Source organism: Ptychodera flava, chromosome 3 (assembly GCF_041260155.1).
Source record: "Ptychodera flava strain L36383 chromosome 3, AS_Pfla_20210202, whole genome shotgun sequence".
Classification (NCBI taxonomy): Eukaryota; Metazoa; Hemichordata; class Enteropneusta; family Ptychoderidae; genus Ptychodera; species Ptychodera flava.
This window is the reverse complement of record NC_091930.1, coordinates 1,541,153-1,559,080: the sequence shown is the minus strand read 5'-3', so window position 1 is coordinate 1,559,080 and position 17,928 is coordinate 1,541,153. Positions and strand designations below refer to the sequence as shown.

The window sequence follows — 17,928 nt, the reverse complement described above, 5'->3', positions numbered from 1 at the left end:
ACGTCAGAGAGAGAGAGAGAGAGAGAGAGAGAGAGAGAGAGAGAGAGAGAGAGAGAGAGAGAGAGAGAGAGAGAGGGGGGGGGGCTGGGTCATAGACAATGGACCAAAATTAAATAGGATAAAGCGATAAATTTTGGCGACATTTTCCTTCTACCAGTAAACTTTTATTTACGTCATTGTACATGTTTGTAATTGTCGTTTCTCATTTTTTCTTTTTTTTTTTTTTGTGGGGGGGGGGTTTTTTGTGTTTTTGTGTTCTGTTATTCTTTTCGACTGTTTGTTTGTCCTGATGTATTCATATACCAATATAAATGCCTGACTTTTCAATTTATAGATGTCTGCATCCAATACAAACATACAATTAATACAGAAGATGGGCCTTGCCTTGCTAAGAGGTAAGAAAGATCAACATTTTCTAATTTAAAAACTTTTTGTCTTAATTTGAAGAACTTTGCCGCATTACGGTATCTTACGTTTTTTTCTCAGAGTTTGTTCCTCGGTACTTTAAATTTCAGTGTTACGTCACTGATTGGAGGGTACGGTAACTTTAGCTTGAGTTTCTTCGACTGATTTTCCGCGCAGTTCTATCGACCGTTTCATGACGAGCTGTGCAATGATGACGTCACTCATATTTGTGCCATCGTCAGAAATCATATGAATCCCGCTGCCAACGTCATCGTCAGATGAAATCGAAATGTAGTCGTATTGATTTCTATGTTGTTTCTGTCAATTAAAACTCAAAATCCCTCCACTGCGTGAACCATAACTACTTTTGGGGATTATTTTCAACCGACGAGTAGGGTTATAGCTAAATGGGGTAATTAATGTCAGATAAGTTTTAATTTGTCAGATACTCGTCAGCAAAGCTGGTTTTTCGTTCGCCGAGGTAAACTTTTCTTCCTCAATAGGGGGCGCTGCCACGTTCACGAAGTGTTATATCTGCGCTGCAGCTGCCAAAATGACGGGCTTGCAAACAATAGAAATAATTACAAAAATTAGAGAAGCCGGTACAAATACGACAAGTGGAATTACAGACAGAAACGACATTAAGCCAAGAGTCAAATTTGTCCAATATTTGACGGTGCACATTAATCTCATAGACAATTTAAAAAAAACTTCTTTATTCAGTCATTGTAATTCAACAAGTTAAAATACTCGGGGAATGATTTTAGTCAGAAGATGTGATCTAATCAAAGGCCTAATCACAGAATGTTTGGCCAAAACTTCTTAGGTGATGGGAAAGCCTTGAAACACATCTTATTTCATCGTCACTATGTTGGAGAAATTTGACAAAATGTAATTATCATTTTATTAGAAAACAATTGAAATACAAATGTGCGAAAATGTGTGAAACCAATCGTGTGCAATTATCTATAGCTTTACTTTCGCTGAAGGAACAAAGTCATTTCTTTGAATTAAGGGACAGTAGCTGTAACTTGTCCTGGTTTTCATCTGGATCAGGAAAAACTGAAGGAACGAACTCATTTGTTTGATGGGACAGCAGCCGTGCGTTTTGATGATATTAGCTTGCCGCTGGATGATAAACTGAAATAGTAAAAAAAGAAGTGCTTTCATAAACTTCTAGTTATCGGTATAGGAGCAAAATGTATATCGTTCTTGGAATATTATCTTAAGAACTTTCGGACGAGAAAAAACAAACTAGAAAAAAAAAGTGGAACTCATCAACATCGTTGTGAGATCCCCATCAGAAACACTGGGATCTCACAACAATGTTGAAATCTTTACCTGGCATTTACTGTAGAGGGCGCTCTTCTGTGCGGTGCGTTTTCCAGACTGTACTGCAAAGCGTTGCACTGAACCCGGCGGATCATGAAAATGTATCTATCCTTTGTGATACTTTCCTACTCTTGAAGGTTCGAGCAAAATCCTCCAACGCACGGGGACTGCGGTTCCAATATTGAGATAATGTCAAATTTAACTATTAGAATGTGCGTCGGGGAGATATATCCAGATCATTTCCTCAGACTTTCACATTTCTTTTCTGGTCTACCACTCATGTTGGCACATTTTGAAGCTTTTGGGGTGTGAAAAATGTCCACCGTCTTAGCTTAATCAACCTGTCACAGTTCAGGACAGGCCCGTACGGGACTGTATAAGCAATCACAATGCTACTGGTTTATACCAACAAACATACATGCAAACAAGTACAGAAACAAACAAAAACACATGGAATCCGCAATTGTTGAGATAAACATTCTGAAATTTTTATTACTTATGTGTGTCACCAATGGAATCATATTGTTAACCTGTAAAACTTGTTCAAATTTTAAAATTGATGGCAAAGTAGTTGGTTTTGAAATTTTAGCACCGAAATAATCATAAGCATATATATATATAAACGTGCGCGTGCACGCGCACGCGCACACACATACACACACACACACTCACTCATACGTACATACATATACATACATATATACATACATACATACAAAAATACATACATACATACATACATACATACATACATACATACATACATACATACATACATACATACATACATACATACATACATACATACATACATACATACATACATACATACGTACGTACGTACGTACGTACATGCATGCATGCATGCATACATGCATGCATGCATGCATATACATACATACATACATACATACATACGTACATGCATGCATGCATGCATACATGCATGCATGCATGCATGCATATACATACATACATACATACATACATACATACATACATGCATGCATGCATGCATGCATGCATGCATGCATGCATACATACATACATACATACATACATACATACATACATACATACATGGAGCTATCAGACTTTCTCTTTTAACACGCTTTGCATGTTGTACGTATACAGTCTGCATGAAAACTAATACGAAACCTACTTGGTAGTGGTATGTGCATTTTTACTTTCAACAGCTACAACAAGAAGCATAGAGTAGGATTTGCAACATGAATTTAAACTGAGAAACTTTACATTTTGTCTCAAATAATCTTAAAACTTCCACAATGGATAGTAAATAATTGTTTCGTAACAATTATTTAACACTTTGTACTTAACTTTAGAATGGAAAACAAGAGTGTTATTTCTAATTCTGTGCACATTTTACACACATTTTCATATACCTATTTCAGTTTGCATAATTACTGTCCCGACTGTCTGGCGCTGTCTGGGTCAGAGGTTAGTATATGTACAGTAGGTCACCGTCGTGGTCAAGTGGTCCATAAAACAGGAAAAATTCATCGGGGCCAGGGAGTCACCTAAGTTGAAATAAGTATCCGGTACCAGAAATCAAAAGAGACGACATAGGTAGAATCCATGGGTACTTGTGACCATTGCGACTGTAAGATCTGCACCCTCTCTTTGTTTTTGAAAACAAACAAACAAACATTTACACACACTTTCTTTTTTTTCACATTGTACAACGCTGATTTGAAACTTATTCAGGAAAAAGTTCGAAACATGAAGTTACACGCGAAAGATATTTGGGCACGATACAAATTTTGTCTCTCTCTCTCTCCCCCCCCCCCCTCTCTCTCTCTCTCTCTCTCTCTCTCTCTCTCTCTCTCTCTCTCTCTCTCTCTCTCTAAAAAGTACACGTCATTAGAGAAAAAAAGTGTTTGGAATCAAAGAAACACTGCCCTGCAGTCTTTTCAACAAGTTTATTCCTGTGTTAAAGAGGATTATGGAAGTGTCATAGCCTTTTGCTTTACATGGAAATTGTAATCTGGTGAAGTTTTCCCCAGAAAAAATATTCCCTGACAGCGTTATTGGTCATAGCGCCCTCTTGCGATACGATGTCGAACTCGAATTCAGTTGAACTGGCCATTCAGTTGAAACATGGCGACCTGTGTTGAGGGTCGCTGTCCGCGCTCCCCATGAAATCCATGAAAACTGCGGATATTATACTCGCTTTGAAGTAAATCAAGGCGTCGCTACATACAAGAAAGTCATTGGAATGCCCAGGTATGTTTCGCACACACATCTCTGTGAAAAGTCATTAATTTTTCGGTAAGTTTTTGCCAACACGATGCAACGGGTCTGTGTACAGTGTAGCGAACGATGTGAAATCTGCTGCCGGATTCATCTCAAAAAACATTAAAATGTACAAATTTTAATATTTTTGTGGTAAACACCAACTATTTTAGCCACATTAGGAATTAATTCAAATGTTTGATCCAAAATTGACTGAAAATACCAAAATCTTTAAATTTTGCATCCAAAATTCAACATTTTCAGCCCATCGTAGCATCGTTGTAAATCTAGTCTGGAAAGTTGTAGATTTTCACCAGATTTTCACCAGAAATATACCTGCAGACTTTACATGTTATAATGTCATATCTGCTTCTATGTATGTTTCTGTACACTCATGCACACATCTGTGAAAGTCAACAAATTATTCTGACAAATATTTCACAAAATATTGCAACAGGCTGCTGTCAGAAAAACTTGAAAATGTATATTTAAGAAAATATATCATTGACAGTATTTTTCAAAACAGTTTGATAAAACAGTTCGTTGAAGTGAAATGTTGATGTTTGATCCAAAATTACCAATAAATCATAGACCCTCGAGGGTCTGTGAGTAAATATGCAAATTACTGAAACGACAGCAAAAAATACACATTTACAGCCTGCCAGTTGCAATGTGTTGTGTAAAATTTGTCAGAAAATTTGTAGATTTTCACTAGAGATATCCCTGCAGAGTTGACATGATGTGGTGTCATGTCTGCTTATATGTACAGTAGTTTAACACCGTAATCCTGTGTTACAACTAATCTGTATGGATTATCCTTACACAGTGCAATGTACCAGGCTCTCATTAACTGACCTTGACCTTTATAGCTGAGAAATTCACCATCACAATTGAAGTGAACCACTCTATCCCCAATGTAATCACAAACATATATGCCATCTTGTTGGTGATCAAAACACAAACCCACTGGTCTCTCTAAGTGTCCCTTGCCAATGTCTCTTATACTTTGCATCTGGTGATTCAAACATGAACATATTTCCTGCGATAATCTGATACAAAAATACATTTCTTATTCACAATCAGATCATAGGGACGACTGACTTGTCCTTTTTCAGTTCTTGCAATGTGTTCACCAGATTTATTATATTTTCTCACATATCCTTTCAAGTCACCAATGAATATAAAACCATCAGGACTCAAGCAGATACCGGTTGGATCAATTCCTTCTTTGCGTCCAAAACAGTTTAAAATCTTGCTTTGTCCAGAACTCACCACAACTTGACCATTCCCTCGGTCACTCATAAAGTATTGGTCATTGTCTTCATCCACTGTGACATTCCATGGATTAAATGGATTTGGGAATGCATGGAATTGTAAGATGAGATCACAGCAGAGTTTGATTGGATCAATAACCTGAACTCTATGATTGTCTACATCACATATAACCCATTGACCGTTCTTCTTGATGTATATTCCTCTGGCCACATTAAATTGTCCTGGCATTGATCCAGACCCAAACACTTCAAGGACACTCCCCTTGACCGGATGGCCTTCGAAAACAAAAACATAAACAAAGGTCAAAGGTCAACTTGCAAACTACAATTTCTATGAAGTCAAACATTTTCTGATCTCACAAATTTTGACTGAATGCAAACTTCCTTTGTTTACACAAACACATGGAACATTTAAAGGAATAACTTCCTTACATGTGTATATAACTCACATGTTTCCATGGCAACGTATTTACATTTTATCTGTGGAAATGTGATTTTCAGTCCATAAGGTAAGTCATTGTATTGCTGATTAGCTCATGTTTTACTGATAGAGTTGCCAGGTTGTAAATTGTTTGGTATTTTTTACCTCAATTACAGATACTTGTTGATGTAACTGACGTGTTTCCATGGCAACATATTTGCATTTTATGGATGGAAATGTGATTTTCAGTCCATAAGGTAAGTCATTGCATTTCTGATTAATTAGCTCATGTTTGATGGATAGAGTTGCCAGGTTGTAAATTGTTTGGTTGTGTTTTGATGTCAATCAGAGATACATGTTGATGTAATTAACACGTTTCCATGGCAACATATTTGCATTTATTTGATGGAAATGTGATTTTCAGTCCATAAGGTAAGTCATTGTATTGCTGATTAATTAGCTCATGATTGATGGATAGAATTGCCAGGTTGTAAATTTTTTGGTGTGTTTTGATGTCAATCAGAGGTACATGTTGATGAAATTAACACGTTTCCATGGCAACATATTCACATTTTATCAGTGGAAATGTGATTTTCAGTCCATAAGGTAAGTCACTGTATTGCTGATTAGCTCGTGTTTTACTGACAAGTTGCCAGGTTGTTAATTGTTTTGTGTTTTTACCTCAATGACAATTATAGATACATGTTGATGTAACTCACATGTTTCCATGGCAACGTATTTGCATTATCAGTGGAAATGTGATTTTTAGTCCACAATGCAAGTAATTCATATTGTATTGCTGATTAGCTCACGTTTACAGATAAAAGTTGCCAGGTTGTCAATATTTTTGTGTTTTGACCTAAATCACAGATACATGCTAAAGTAACTCACATATTCCATGGCAACATATTCACATTTTACCAGTGGAAATGTGATTTTCAGTCCAAATGTAAGTCATTGTATTGCAGTGATTAGCTCAGAGATAGAGTTGCCAGGTTGTACGTTGAGTTGTGTTTTGATGTTGGTCAGAGATACATGTTGATGTAATTAACACGTTTCCATGGCAACATATATGCATTTTATTGATGGAAATGTGATGTTCAGTTCGTAAGTAATTTTATTACTTATTAGCTCATGTTTTACAGATAGAATTGCCAAGTTGCAAATTGTTTTGTTGTGTTTTGACCTCAATCACAGATATGTAGTGTCCTTCTGTATCATTTTCTCAGTCCATGTTTTGGGTTTTTTTCAAACTCAGGACAAATTGGCTTCAATATCCCTACTTTTTTGTAATTATTTGCACATCTCTGGTATAATAGTTTGTGCACAGTATCCACTTCTCTTTTGCTGAGTGTCTTGAAGGTAAAAATACTTTGGGAATTCCTGCTGCGGTTTTGAATGTTTTCTAGTAAACATTTGTGTACATGCACTTGTTGATGGTGAAGACTACTGGTAAAACAAATTAAGATTTTGTTGAACAATGCCAGTTTCCATGTCCATGTAATCTAAAACTTTGAATCAGTTTAATTTTGTGGTTTGTCTTTAAGTGTGGACAATAATAAATTCTGTAATATGTATTTGTTTATTGTACCTTTAGGCCATAGCCAAATGATGTTTTGTTTCAACATGTACAAGTCCCTTGTTTTGAAATATGTAAAATATTCCTTCACATGTTTTTTTGTCAATAAATGTTGAAACATTACTGGACCAGTGTTTATATCTTTGTTGTCTTGCAGTGGCCAAGCAAAAGTTCATTTGCTCAGCATATTTGGTGTTTGTTGGTTCAAATATTGTCATGCTTGTAATTTTTAATGTCATTGATTACTCTGATACACTTGTTGATTATGTTCCTTCTTTTTTATGATGGCCATACTAAATTATCTTGTTGTTTACCATTTTGTGACTGAGACACATACTCATCAGTGAAAGCCTGTTGTTGTTGTTGTTGTTGTTGTTGTTATATTTTTATTTGCTTTATTGTGTGTGCACTATTTCTTCGCCAATATTTTTTTTTCCTTTTCTCTCAAACAAACTCCACCGAGTCATTTTCTTTGATGCTATCATTCCTTTGATCTTGCTCTTTTGGCAGTTTTATCTTTTGAAAAATATATGTCGTATTTTGTTTAACATAATAATGGTACATTCAAGTACATTCATAAACTTCAGCTTTTAAATTTAAGGTTTTTACTCAAAAGGGATCCATAAATAGATGTTATCTTAAAATTGTAAAACTGACCATCAACTGGCTAAGATCAAAACATCTCTGAACATTTTATTGCAGTCATTCTTATGCTACTCAGAGGTTTCTTTGACCTTATGAAAACCAAAAACAGTCTTTAACCCTTCACCCTGCCCCCCATGTGACCTATGTCATATGGACATTTTCTGCTGAGCGGGTTTCAAAGGGTTAACTTGGATCATTATCCTTACATTATCACATGCACAAGCCAAGTTTGTCGTCTCCGAACAAAAAATACGGGATTTATTCTCTGGTCGTTCTACGTCACGACAACCCGCGTCTATGTCATCAATTTTGGTGCGTCGGACTTTTTTTTTGTCGATCTTCGGTGTGCTCGTAAATATGTAAACAAACAACATGGCGGCCGATGTTTCTCCCACGATCAAAAGTCATGTAATGAAATCGATATTTTCACAGACTACGACATTACTAATCCGAACAATGTAAACACAAGAGTGTACCGCCTGTATATTCCGAAGGAATTACGTGAATAATTTGCGGAAACAACGAACTCGAAGTGGTCGCGTATACCGTGGGTTCCGTACGCATTGCAAACAGGCGCGACCTTTACAGTGTTCGCGCCGTAGATTCAGTCGATATTTGTTCCCGAAAAATAGCGTATACTTCGTCTGTGATAAATTTCTAGGACTGCTATCTTTGAAATAGATTATAACTTTGCGGAAGATAGCCTACGTGTAGACCGAGAGCTGTCATTTGCTCCACACACGAACGAACGTGAGCGCTAACGCACACGACGGACAACTGGAAATGATTGTCAACTTGTGCACGGCATACTGATATTTATTCCTAAAGTAGTTCAAAAGTTTAAACGCGGAATCGTCATGGAAAACTTATTTCTTGGCTTGTGCATGTGATAAGTATATTATTCCCTTATATTTTTCTTCGTTCAGCTCGGAAAATACTCGTGACGTAATGACCGTGTCACCACTCGTCTTTGACTCGTGGTGACACGGTCATTACGTCACTCGTATTTTCCTTCGCTGAACGAAGAAAAATATTAGGGAATAATATCTAATCATGCTGGTCAAATAGTCATGTTGGTACTGATAACTTTAATGTATCTTTCTGTCACCACGTTGTGCTAGTGTTTACTGTACCTAGTTGTCTAGAGCTGCCTTTACAAACAACTTTGTCTTCCATATTCTAGCTCTTCTAGCTCTTCTTAAATGCAGAATATTCAGCTGTATTGTGTAGTTATTGCACGTGACTTACACATGCATTACACATAAGATGAATGGATCATGTTTTTCACCTGATTTGAGGATAAGTACTTGGTATTGCCTTTAGTTCTGTTCAACTTTGAACAGTGAAGGTATTTTGCAGGAAAATTGACAGCTGCCAAAATATGATGACAATCTGAATCATACAATTTCAACTATATAATCTTCTTTTTTTCTATCAATTTAACAATGTCGTCTGTCACTTTTTAGCACTGGACTTTTTTATTCTTCAAATTATTAAATTATAAGTTTCCATTAGTGTCTTGTGTTATTCAGAATTCTGCCAAAAGGTCTTATCCATAGTTAGAACTGTGGATTAAGATAATTGAAAGAAAGCAATTGAATTCACAGTTGAAATATTCATAAAGTCATATGTGTTACTCTCCACATAAAAGCTAATCCACATTCTTTGCTTTTTTTACGTTGTAGGTGAAGACTGCATTTGCAACCTGATTTCCTATGGATATACAATACTAGTCAAATCATGGTGACTGACAGAGAAGCAGATGATGAAATGGACAAAGGTCAGTGAAGTACCTTTGTCAGAATTACTGAAGATGAGAACACAGATGAAGACTGCAACTAAAGGTTATCAGAATCCCATTCTACAATGGACCTCCTTCCTGGTAACAGCTGGCCATGCTGAAGATGTCTAAATGGGTTCACTAAAACTGGAATCCAACACCGTGTACATATTGTACACACAAACCAAACGGCCCTTTTCAGGGCCATCACATCCTCCAAAAAGAGAACTACCGTTCTGTTATCATTAGGGCTAATGTGCAGCATTGAATAAGCTGTTATCCAATTGGGTAGCTGAATCTTACCAATATAATTAAAACAATTCAAATAAACTCCCTAAGTCGCTGTGAATAGTGACAATGGACCAATCAGAGAAACAGCTTATTCAACGCTGCACATCAGCAGTATCATTACGTTTCTGATTTTAAACATTCATTTCTGTTTATCCATGGTATTGCTTCATACTTGTTTCTTGGATAAAACATGCCAGTCAGCTAATTAACCTATACAGGTGAACAGGTAGGTTGAAAGCTGTAAAACAAGTTGAAGACTGCTTACAGAGGATCTTGGGACAAACACTACTACTCAGTTGCTTTGAGTAAAACAAAATAAATTGTAATTGTGCTTTACAAAATACTTAAAACCTCTTTCATAGCTCCACCTTTACTCGGCAATGACACACTCTCTTGTTTTGATTTTGTAATGTAGCCCAGATCAGTCAACTGCCATGCGTAGTCAGTGAGGGACTGTTATCTGTTTGTTTGCAATTTGTTTTCCGATTTTACTGATTCTGAGCTATGCCACTTTGAAGCCATTGGTTCACACATCCAAACCCTAATGAATGGATTTGAAATAAATACGCCTGTCAGTCAAGATACTCTACACTTTTCTATATACCGGTAGGTAACATTTTACATGGTGCAATCAATTGTACTCATACATACATGATGGACTCATTTTAGACCAAGGCAAGCAAAAGGATGTTATAATGTGTATTCAGGGTTTTACATCACTTTTAACTTTTGAGAGTCCCTGGGACTCCTGGTGTTAGAAAATGGGAGTCCTACATCAAAATATGGGGGTCCCAATTTATTTCACAAAAATGTTTTATAGTTTATCAATGCCATGGTCTTCACTGTGTTCAATTAGTATTAATTTGCATACACAGAGACAACAAGGTTCCATATTGTACATGGAGGGGTAACTATTGTGCAACACATGCACACAACTATAGGGCATATTCAACTGACTCTGTATAGTTTGAACCGCCTGTATAACTATAATGAAGAGTTGAAGACAAAAACACATTTCACTAACCTTTTTATCGATTAATTTTGGTGTTTGACCCAACTTACATTAGTTTAATTCACGTACGCGTGTGTAACTATCTGTGGCTTATCGAGTCACGGACTCGTACTACCATACATACTAGTCAATCCGTTCGCCAAGTTTGATCACATTTTTTGACAAGCACGCCACAAAATCCGCCACAAAATGGAAAGAAACCACTAAGTATCGAGAAAAAAGTTTCATGTCCGGTTTATTTCAGTTAAAAAAATGCGTAACACGTAGGAAATGTCTCGCAATGTCAACAGTTCAGAACAACTACATTTCATTTACAAACCGGGTCGACTATTATGGCCGTCTCGCTTCAGGACGGCCGGAGGTCAAATATCAAGAGTTTAAAGGGGCTTTTTGGCAGTCAAACGCTTGAAAATTCACAAAATACACTTAATTTAACCGAATCCTTACAAATTTCTCAATCTTGCATGTTTTGGACTTCGAAAACCTTAACCTCGGGTTCCATGTCGAGAGTTAGGCATCACACAGTGCCGCCATCTTGGCCGCCGATACGTTCGAAGTTCACTATCGCGATCGATTTGGTCACCAAATCGCGTCATTTTTCCATAAAATATTCTCAAAAAAACTGTAAAATCTATCATTTCTATCACCCAGAGGGCAGTAGCTTGGCATAATATAGTTGTCTTCCGTGTCTACGGCATGGTAAAGCTTTCAAAACGTACGTACGTGTTTCGTTCAATGCACTGTGGCCGTATCCGCGTACGGGTGAAACTGCAGACCTGATTAAATATTCATGAAAACCGCTGACCTCTTTTGAAGAAAGTTTGCATAAATTACTGGAATTTCGATTGTTAGGCTGCATGATGTCATTATTTTAGTCCTTATATGGTACTAAACTGGGTTCAAAGGGTCAGGAATACCCTCCTTCTGGCTGAGTTCGGCAATGCATAGCTAAGTTAGGCATAAGCATAGAACGCAATCACTGTCGGTTTATATACCGACGTGGCGCTGAGAGCGAGAATGCCGTGTCGGTTTATAAACCGACGCGGCACTTTAAGGGTTAAAGTACGGGGTCGGTAAGGTTTACTGGGATGTGTTTTACGTGTTCAGCAGCTTCGCAAGGTGTACACCAGCAACAGATATTGCTGCGTCCCAAGGGACGCGTGGTTTAGTTTTTGAGGGTCCTGCGTCCGGTTTTATGCGTAAAGGACGCAGAATGCGCATCATGTAAAACCCTGTGTATTATATCATACCAGTATATTGATGGCACAAATGCAGCGATCTGATTGGTCGAGACGCAAAAAGAACCATGGTATATTGGCCATATACCACGGCTGGCATACGCGAGAGCTCTCAGCTTGAGCAAAAATCCGTTTTTGACATTCCATGCCAGAATTTCAATATACTGTTATGATATAATAGCAATAAATCACACCCAGCAACGGTATACCACTCGATTTTGACCAGTTCACTTCATATATGCACTCGCTATATGTCGTGAACTGGTCAAAATCTCGTGGTATACCGTCGCTGGGTGTGCTTTATTGCTTAAATATATATGAGACTACATCAAGAATGCTTGATATCTATTACTAGAGTTTCACACATTCATGCTATCGTCAGACAGATGGTCTGATATTTGCTTCAGATGATTACATACAAGTATCAAGTTGGGTCAAACCATTTTTTGTGGTAGGTTGGATGGAAATTTGACAAGTAAAATGTGTTTTTCGAGTCGGCACTTGGAGACCAACCAACTCAGGACACAGGTTGGACCAGTTAGACGGGTTGCATTTCTTAGACACATTTGAGTAACTGCTTGCTTTCGATAGGATTGACCATGATATCTTGAATTGTTCGTCCTTAGATTTCAAGTGCCACACATACTTTAATAACTCTGCACTGTCAGCATATGCCTGCTGGAAAGGTTGGACATGATTTGCATATGGCATAGCGTGTTTTAAATTCGCTGTCAGAGTTTGGCAGATGCAATGATTCGCCACATTGGCATCGCGAAGCACACACACACACACACACACAACACACACACACACACACACACACTACACACACATATATATATATATATATATATATATATATATATATATATATATATATATATATATATATATATATATTATTGCCTGAATACATTGGTTTATGTGCCCGAGAGCAGCTAGGTGACAATTTGCCTGACGCAAGGAGGGCAAATTGTCTCCTGCTGCAAGGGCACATAAACCAATGTATTCAGGCAATAATATATATATATATATATATATATATATATATATATATATATATATATATATATATATATATATATATATAATACTTCAACTTTACATTCAGATACATAGATGATGTCATTTCTCTGAATAATTCCAGACTCAGTGACTATCTCCCTATGATTCATCCATGTGTTCAAACGGATAGAACACAGCACATCCATCGCCTTTGGCATCACAGACTTCTACCCCTCTATTACCAAGAAATTGCCAGCAGATGTGATCCAGCATGCACAAAAATATACCAGCATCACAGACTAAGAGGTGAACATCATTATGCATTCAAGAAAGTCCATCCTGCAAGACAAAGAATCTGCAAGAAAGCTCCACTAGCGATTTGTTCAACGTGACATTGGGGAGTTTTGTTGTAACCAAGATATGCGTACTGGTCAGATCAACATCCTCTCATCGCTCGGCCAAATACTTTCTGGGAAAACCAACTTTGGCCTCTTTCAAGATGACGGCCCCACAGTTACAAACAGCAGATAACCAAGGCAGTGTGATAAAATGAGGAAAGACACTGTTTCCATTTTCCATTCATTTGAACTATGCAGCACCATACAAGCAAACATCAAGACCACAGATTTCCTTAAGGTAGTGATGCGCCTTGATGACAGATGGTCAGACTCAAATTTCAACAATTCTTTTCTGTTTTACCACTTTTGGGGCTCATTTTAAAGCTTTTGAAGAAAGAAAAACTTTCACTATCTTAGTTTTTAGCTCCGCTGTCAGCGACGCGGAGCTTATCAAATAGGGTGATTTTCCGTCGTCGTCGTCGTCCGTTGTCTTCCGTCAACAATTGCTTTCTCCTCTGAAACCGTAAGTCCAATTGCTTTGAAATTTTATATGCAGTTCACTTGGGGTAACCTTACTTAAGTTTGTTCAAATCGTGGTGAAATTTGCATATTTGTATTTTTGGGGCATTTTTGTGTTTTGGTAAAAAACCTTTTCCTCTGAAACCGCTTGTCTGATTGCTTTGAAATGTGATATGCAGTTTACTTAGGGTGACTTCAGTCAGATTGTTCAAATCGTGGTGAAATTTGCATATTTGTATTCTTAAGGCAATTTTTGTCATTTTTGGTAAAAAAATATTAAAAAATCTTTTTCTTCAAAACTACCAGTCAGATAGCTGTGATATTTGGTACATATGTCCCTAGGGATGATCTTTTTCAGATTTGTTTAAACTGTGCAGAAATATGCAAATTTGCATTTTAAAGGCAATTTTGGCCATTTTGGTCAAAAAATGTACCGGTATTTCTCAAAAAGAACTGGTCAGATAGTTTTGAAATTTGGTATACAGGTTTCTATAGATGAACTAAGTAATATATATTGAATTTCTGATGAAATCTGTAATTTTGTATTTTGGGGGCAATTTTTACCATTTTTGGTCAAAACGTGTGTATTTCCACAACTACTCATCTGATAGCTTTTCAATTTGGTATATAGGTTCCTACAGATCACCTTAATGACATTTATTGAAATTATGATGAAATCTGCAATTTTTTTTAATTTTGGGGCAATTTTTGCCATTTTTGGTCAAAAATGTGTGTCTCAAAAAGTACTGGTCTGATAGCTTTGAAATTTAGTATGCAGGTTTCTACAGATGAGCTAAGTAATATGTATTGAATTTCTGATGAAATCTTTATTTGTGGGGCCATTTTTGGTCAAAAAAATGTGTATTTCCAAAACTACTCATAGCTTTGAAATTTGGTATACAGGTTTCTATAGATGAACTAAATGATATTTATTGAAATTATGATGAAATCTGCAATTTTGAATTTTTGGGGCAATTTTTTCCATTTTTGGTCAAAAAATGTGTTTCTCAAAAAGTACTGGTCTAACAGCTTTGAAATTTGGTATTCAGGTTTCTATAGATGAACTAAATTTGGTCTTTTTGAAATTATGATGAAATCTGCAATTTTTATTTTTGGGGCAATTGTTGCCATTTTTGGTCAGAAAATTTTATTCTCAAAAAACTACTCATCAGATAGCTTTGGTTGACCGATGTGATATATTCAAAGTATGATGAAATCTTCAATTGTGTATTTTTGCAGCTATTTTAGCCACTTTTTCCATGCCACTGCATTGAGCTATCAAAGATTTCCACCTTCTTCATCAACATGTGTCAAAAATAGTTATTCTCTACATAAACACAGCGGAGCTATATCGGCCGCCAGGCGCTTGTTTCAAAAATCCAATATTTAATTTTTCCACATAGAGTTAACACAGGAAGGGTGGACATTTTGAATTTGAAATATCGCGAAATGTTGGGTGATTTACTTCGCTAGTTCCAAACTTTGCACATTAACCCCTGATTTTTATTGTTGATTTGGTGAGAGAATGGTTGAAAGTTTCATTGTAGAAAGTTTGAGCAAAGTTTAAGTCTTGCACTTTTGAGGCACGTACTACCTTAATGTAACACTCAACCTGTAACATGGAACATTTCAACCTTACAGCAAAGCAAAGACCAGCTGTCTGATCTACGTAGATAAAAGATCCAACTATCCACCATCCATCTTGAAACAAATACAAATCTCAGTCAACAAAAGGATATCCAGCATCTCGGACTGCAAAGGCCAACATTGCAAAAGGCCTTCCCTGAATACGAAACAGCACTCAGGACGAGCGGACACCATAGCCAACCACTGACTGGCAACACCTTCAAAAGATCACAAGGCTGGCAGATAATTTGGTATAACCCATTAGTCCTGTCAATCTGCGAGATTTTGTCATAAATAGACAGCTGATCCCTGCGTGAGAAGTGCCTTGTAACGTCAACTACCTTTAGAAAGCTCCATAATCACCAAAGATGCCACAATTGAATAAAGCATTTAAAAAAAAACATTGGCAGAAGACTCCTAAACCTCATTAAATTCAACTTCCCCAAAGGACATCCATTACACAAGATCTTCAATAAAAACAATGTGAAAGTTAGCTACAGCTGTACAAGAAATATGGGCAGTATCATCAGAGCCCATAACAACCACCTCCTACACAACGACAACAACTAGCCATTAAGTCATGCAACCGACGCAAAAAAAGAAAATCGCCCATTATTCTGAAACTGCCTCACAAGCGTTGATGCAAATCACTACATCGGACTTATGGACTCAACTTTTAAAACAAGATATACATACCACAAATACTCTTTCAAAACATCCCAACACAGAAACAGCACGGAACTCTCAAAATACATATGGACCCTGAAGGACAACACAACAAAATACAACATCACATGGTCTATCATTGACAGAGCCCAGCCCTATACTCAACCAAAACAAAACGCTGTAACGTCTGCATCACAAAGAAATTGCATATTATCTACTCAGAAAAGTCAAAACTCCTGAACAATTTTTACACTCAGAAATTCTTTCTAAAATGTAGACACAGGAGCAAATTCCTTCTCATTTACGCTTGATTGTGCATGACAACCGCCCTATTTGCATACACATCTGACCCTATATGTAGCAACAAGCCCGTCTATATCACTCCTGATGATTGCACAGACTGTACAATAGCCACTTCAAGTTCCATTGCTAGCAATACTTCATTACCATCAGTGTGGAAACGCATTGAGCACTGTTCATTTTACATAGTCCCTTGTTTGGGCTATAATGTTTTTATTACATGCCTCTCTTACTCAGTTTGCACCAAAAATATTTACGTTTATTGGCAAATTATAGTCAAATGCTTTATTTTCATTTTAGACGAAAAACTGTTAAAAATAGAACGATTTTCATCATCGAATGGCGCATTGATATGTTAACCTACTGTTATGCGGTTTATCAATATTTTTATGCGAAATTTTCCGAAAACCGGATTTTCTGTGCAAAACAGAAATTTCAATACTTTTTACATCCAAAAGCTTTCAAGTTGAAAATAGGTCCGGTTCACTTTCAGTCCGGTGATGACTATGCGGCCCGCGACGTCATCGACGAGTTACCATTGAATCCTATGGAGCACGCGACGTTCGACATACGAGGCATAATTATATATATATAATATATATATATATATATATATATATATATATATATATATATATATATATATATATATTATGTATGCTAATTCATGTGTGTGTGTTCGTGTTTAGTGTGTGTGTGTGTGTGTGTGTGTGTGTGTGTGTGTGTGTGTGTGTGTTCTTATGTGTATGCAATTGTGTGTGAGTTATGGCAAGGGATACAAAAAGTGAGATTCATCAAGGGGAGGGCATTGCAAATTTGCAGTATTTGCAGGTGAGGAATGCTACTGAAATCTGGGAATGCCCTAGGCAATTCTTCTCAACCCTCCCCTGGCCATTAAAAATGACAACTGCCTTTAACATGAAAGTTTGACATTTACACTTTTTGCTGAAGGAAGCTGTTTACTCATTTTTATACCTGGAACTCTTGGAAAGACCACTTTGTTGTCGTGTGATGATGAACATGGCCATAGAGGTACAGGCCATGATGACAAACTGAACATCCAGACTTTCATAGAGTTGAGGGATATCAAAATTCAATATTTCAAATTCACATAAAACATCGCATGTACAATGAATAGACCCTATAAAACTTTCATTTCCAGGGGTTCTGTTCAGCCTGAGAGCTGAGTTGTGTAACTTTTTGCAGAACCTGGAAATACCTGCAGCAACATTGTATGCAAAACA

The 17,928-nt window shown here is 36.9% G+C and overlaps 1 protein-coding gene and 1 long non-coding RNA gene across 4 annotated transcripts in view; one reads left to right on the top strand and one right to left on the bottom strand.

Moving 5' to 3' along the window:
- Positions 1-3,663: 3,663 nt before the first annotated feature.
- The window catches only part of LOC139129420 (uncharacterized), a 51,902-nt gene continuing 37,637 nt past the window's right edge, over positions 3,664-17,928 (bottom strand). For all 3 annotated transcript variants that reach the window (XM_070695058.1, XM_070695060.1, XM_070695059.1), the window contains one exon: positions 3,664-5,540. In XM_070695058.1, coding sequence (XP_070551159.1) covers positions 5,011-5,540 — 530 coding nt within the window. In that variant the 3' untranslated portion in view covers positions 3,664-5,010. The remainder of the gene's footprint in view (positions 5,541-17,928) is intronic.
- LOC139129426 (uncharacterized) lies at positions 3,855-16,211 on the top strand. Its single transcript, XR_011551570.1, has 5 exons — positions 3,855-3,981; positions 5,862-5,942; positions 9,595-10,590; positions 13,426-13,871; positions 15,734-16,211. It is a non-coding gene; the product is annotated as an uncharacterized lncRNA (long non-coding RNA).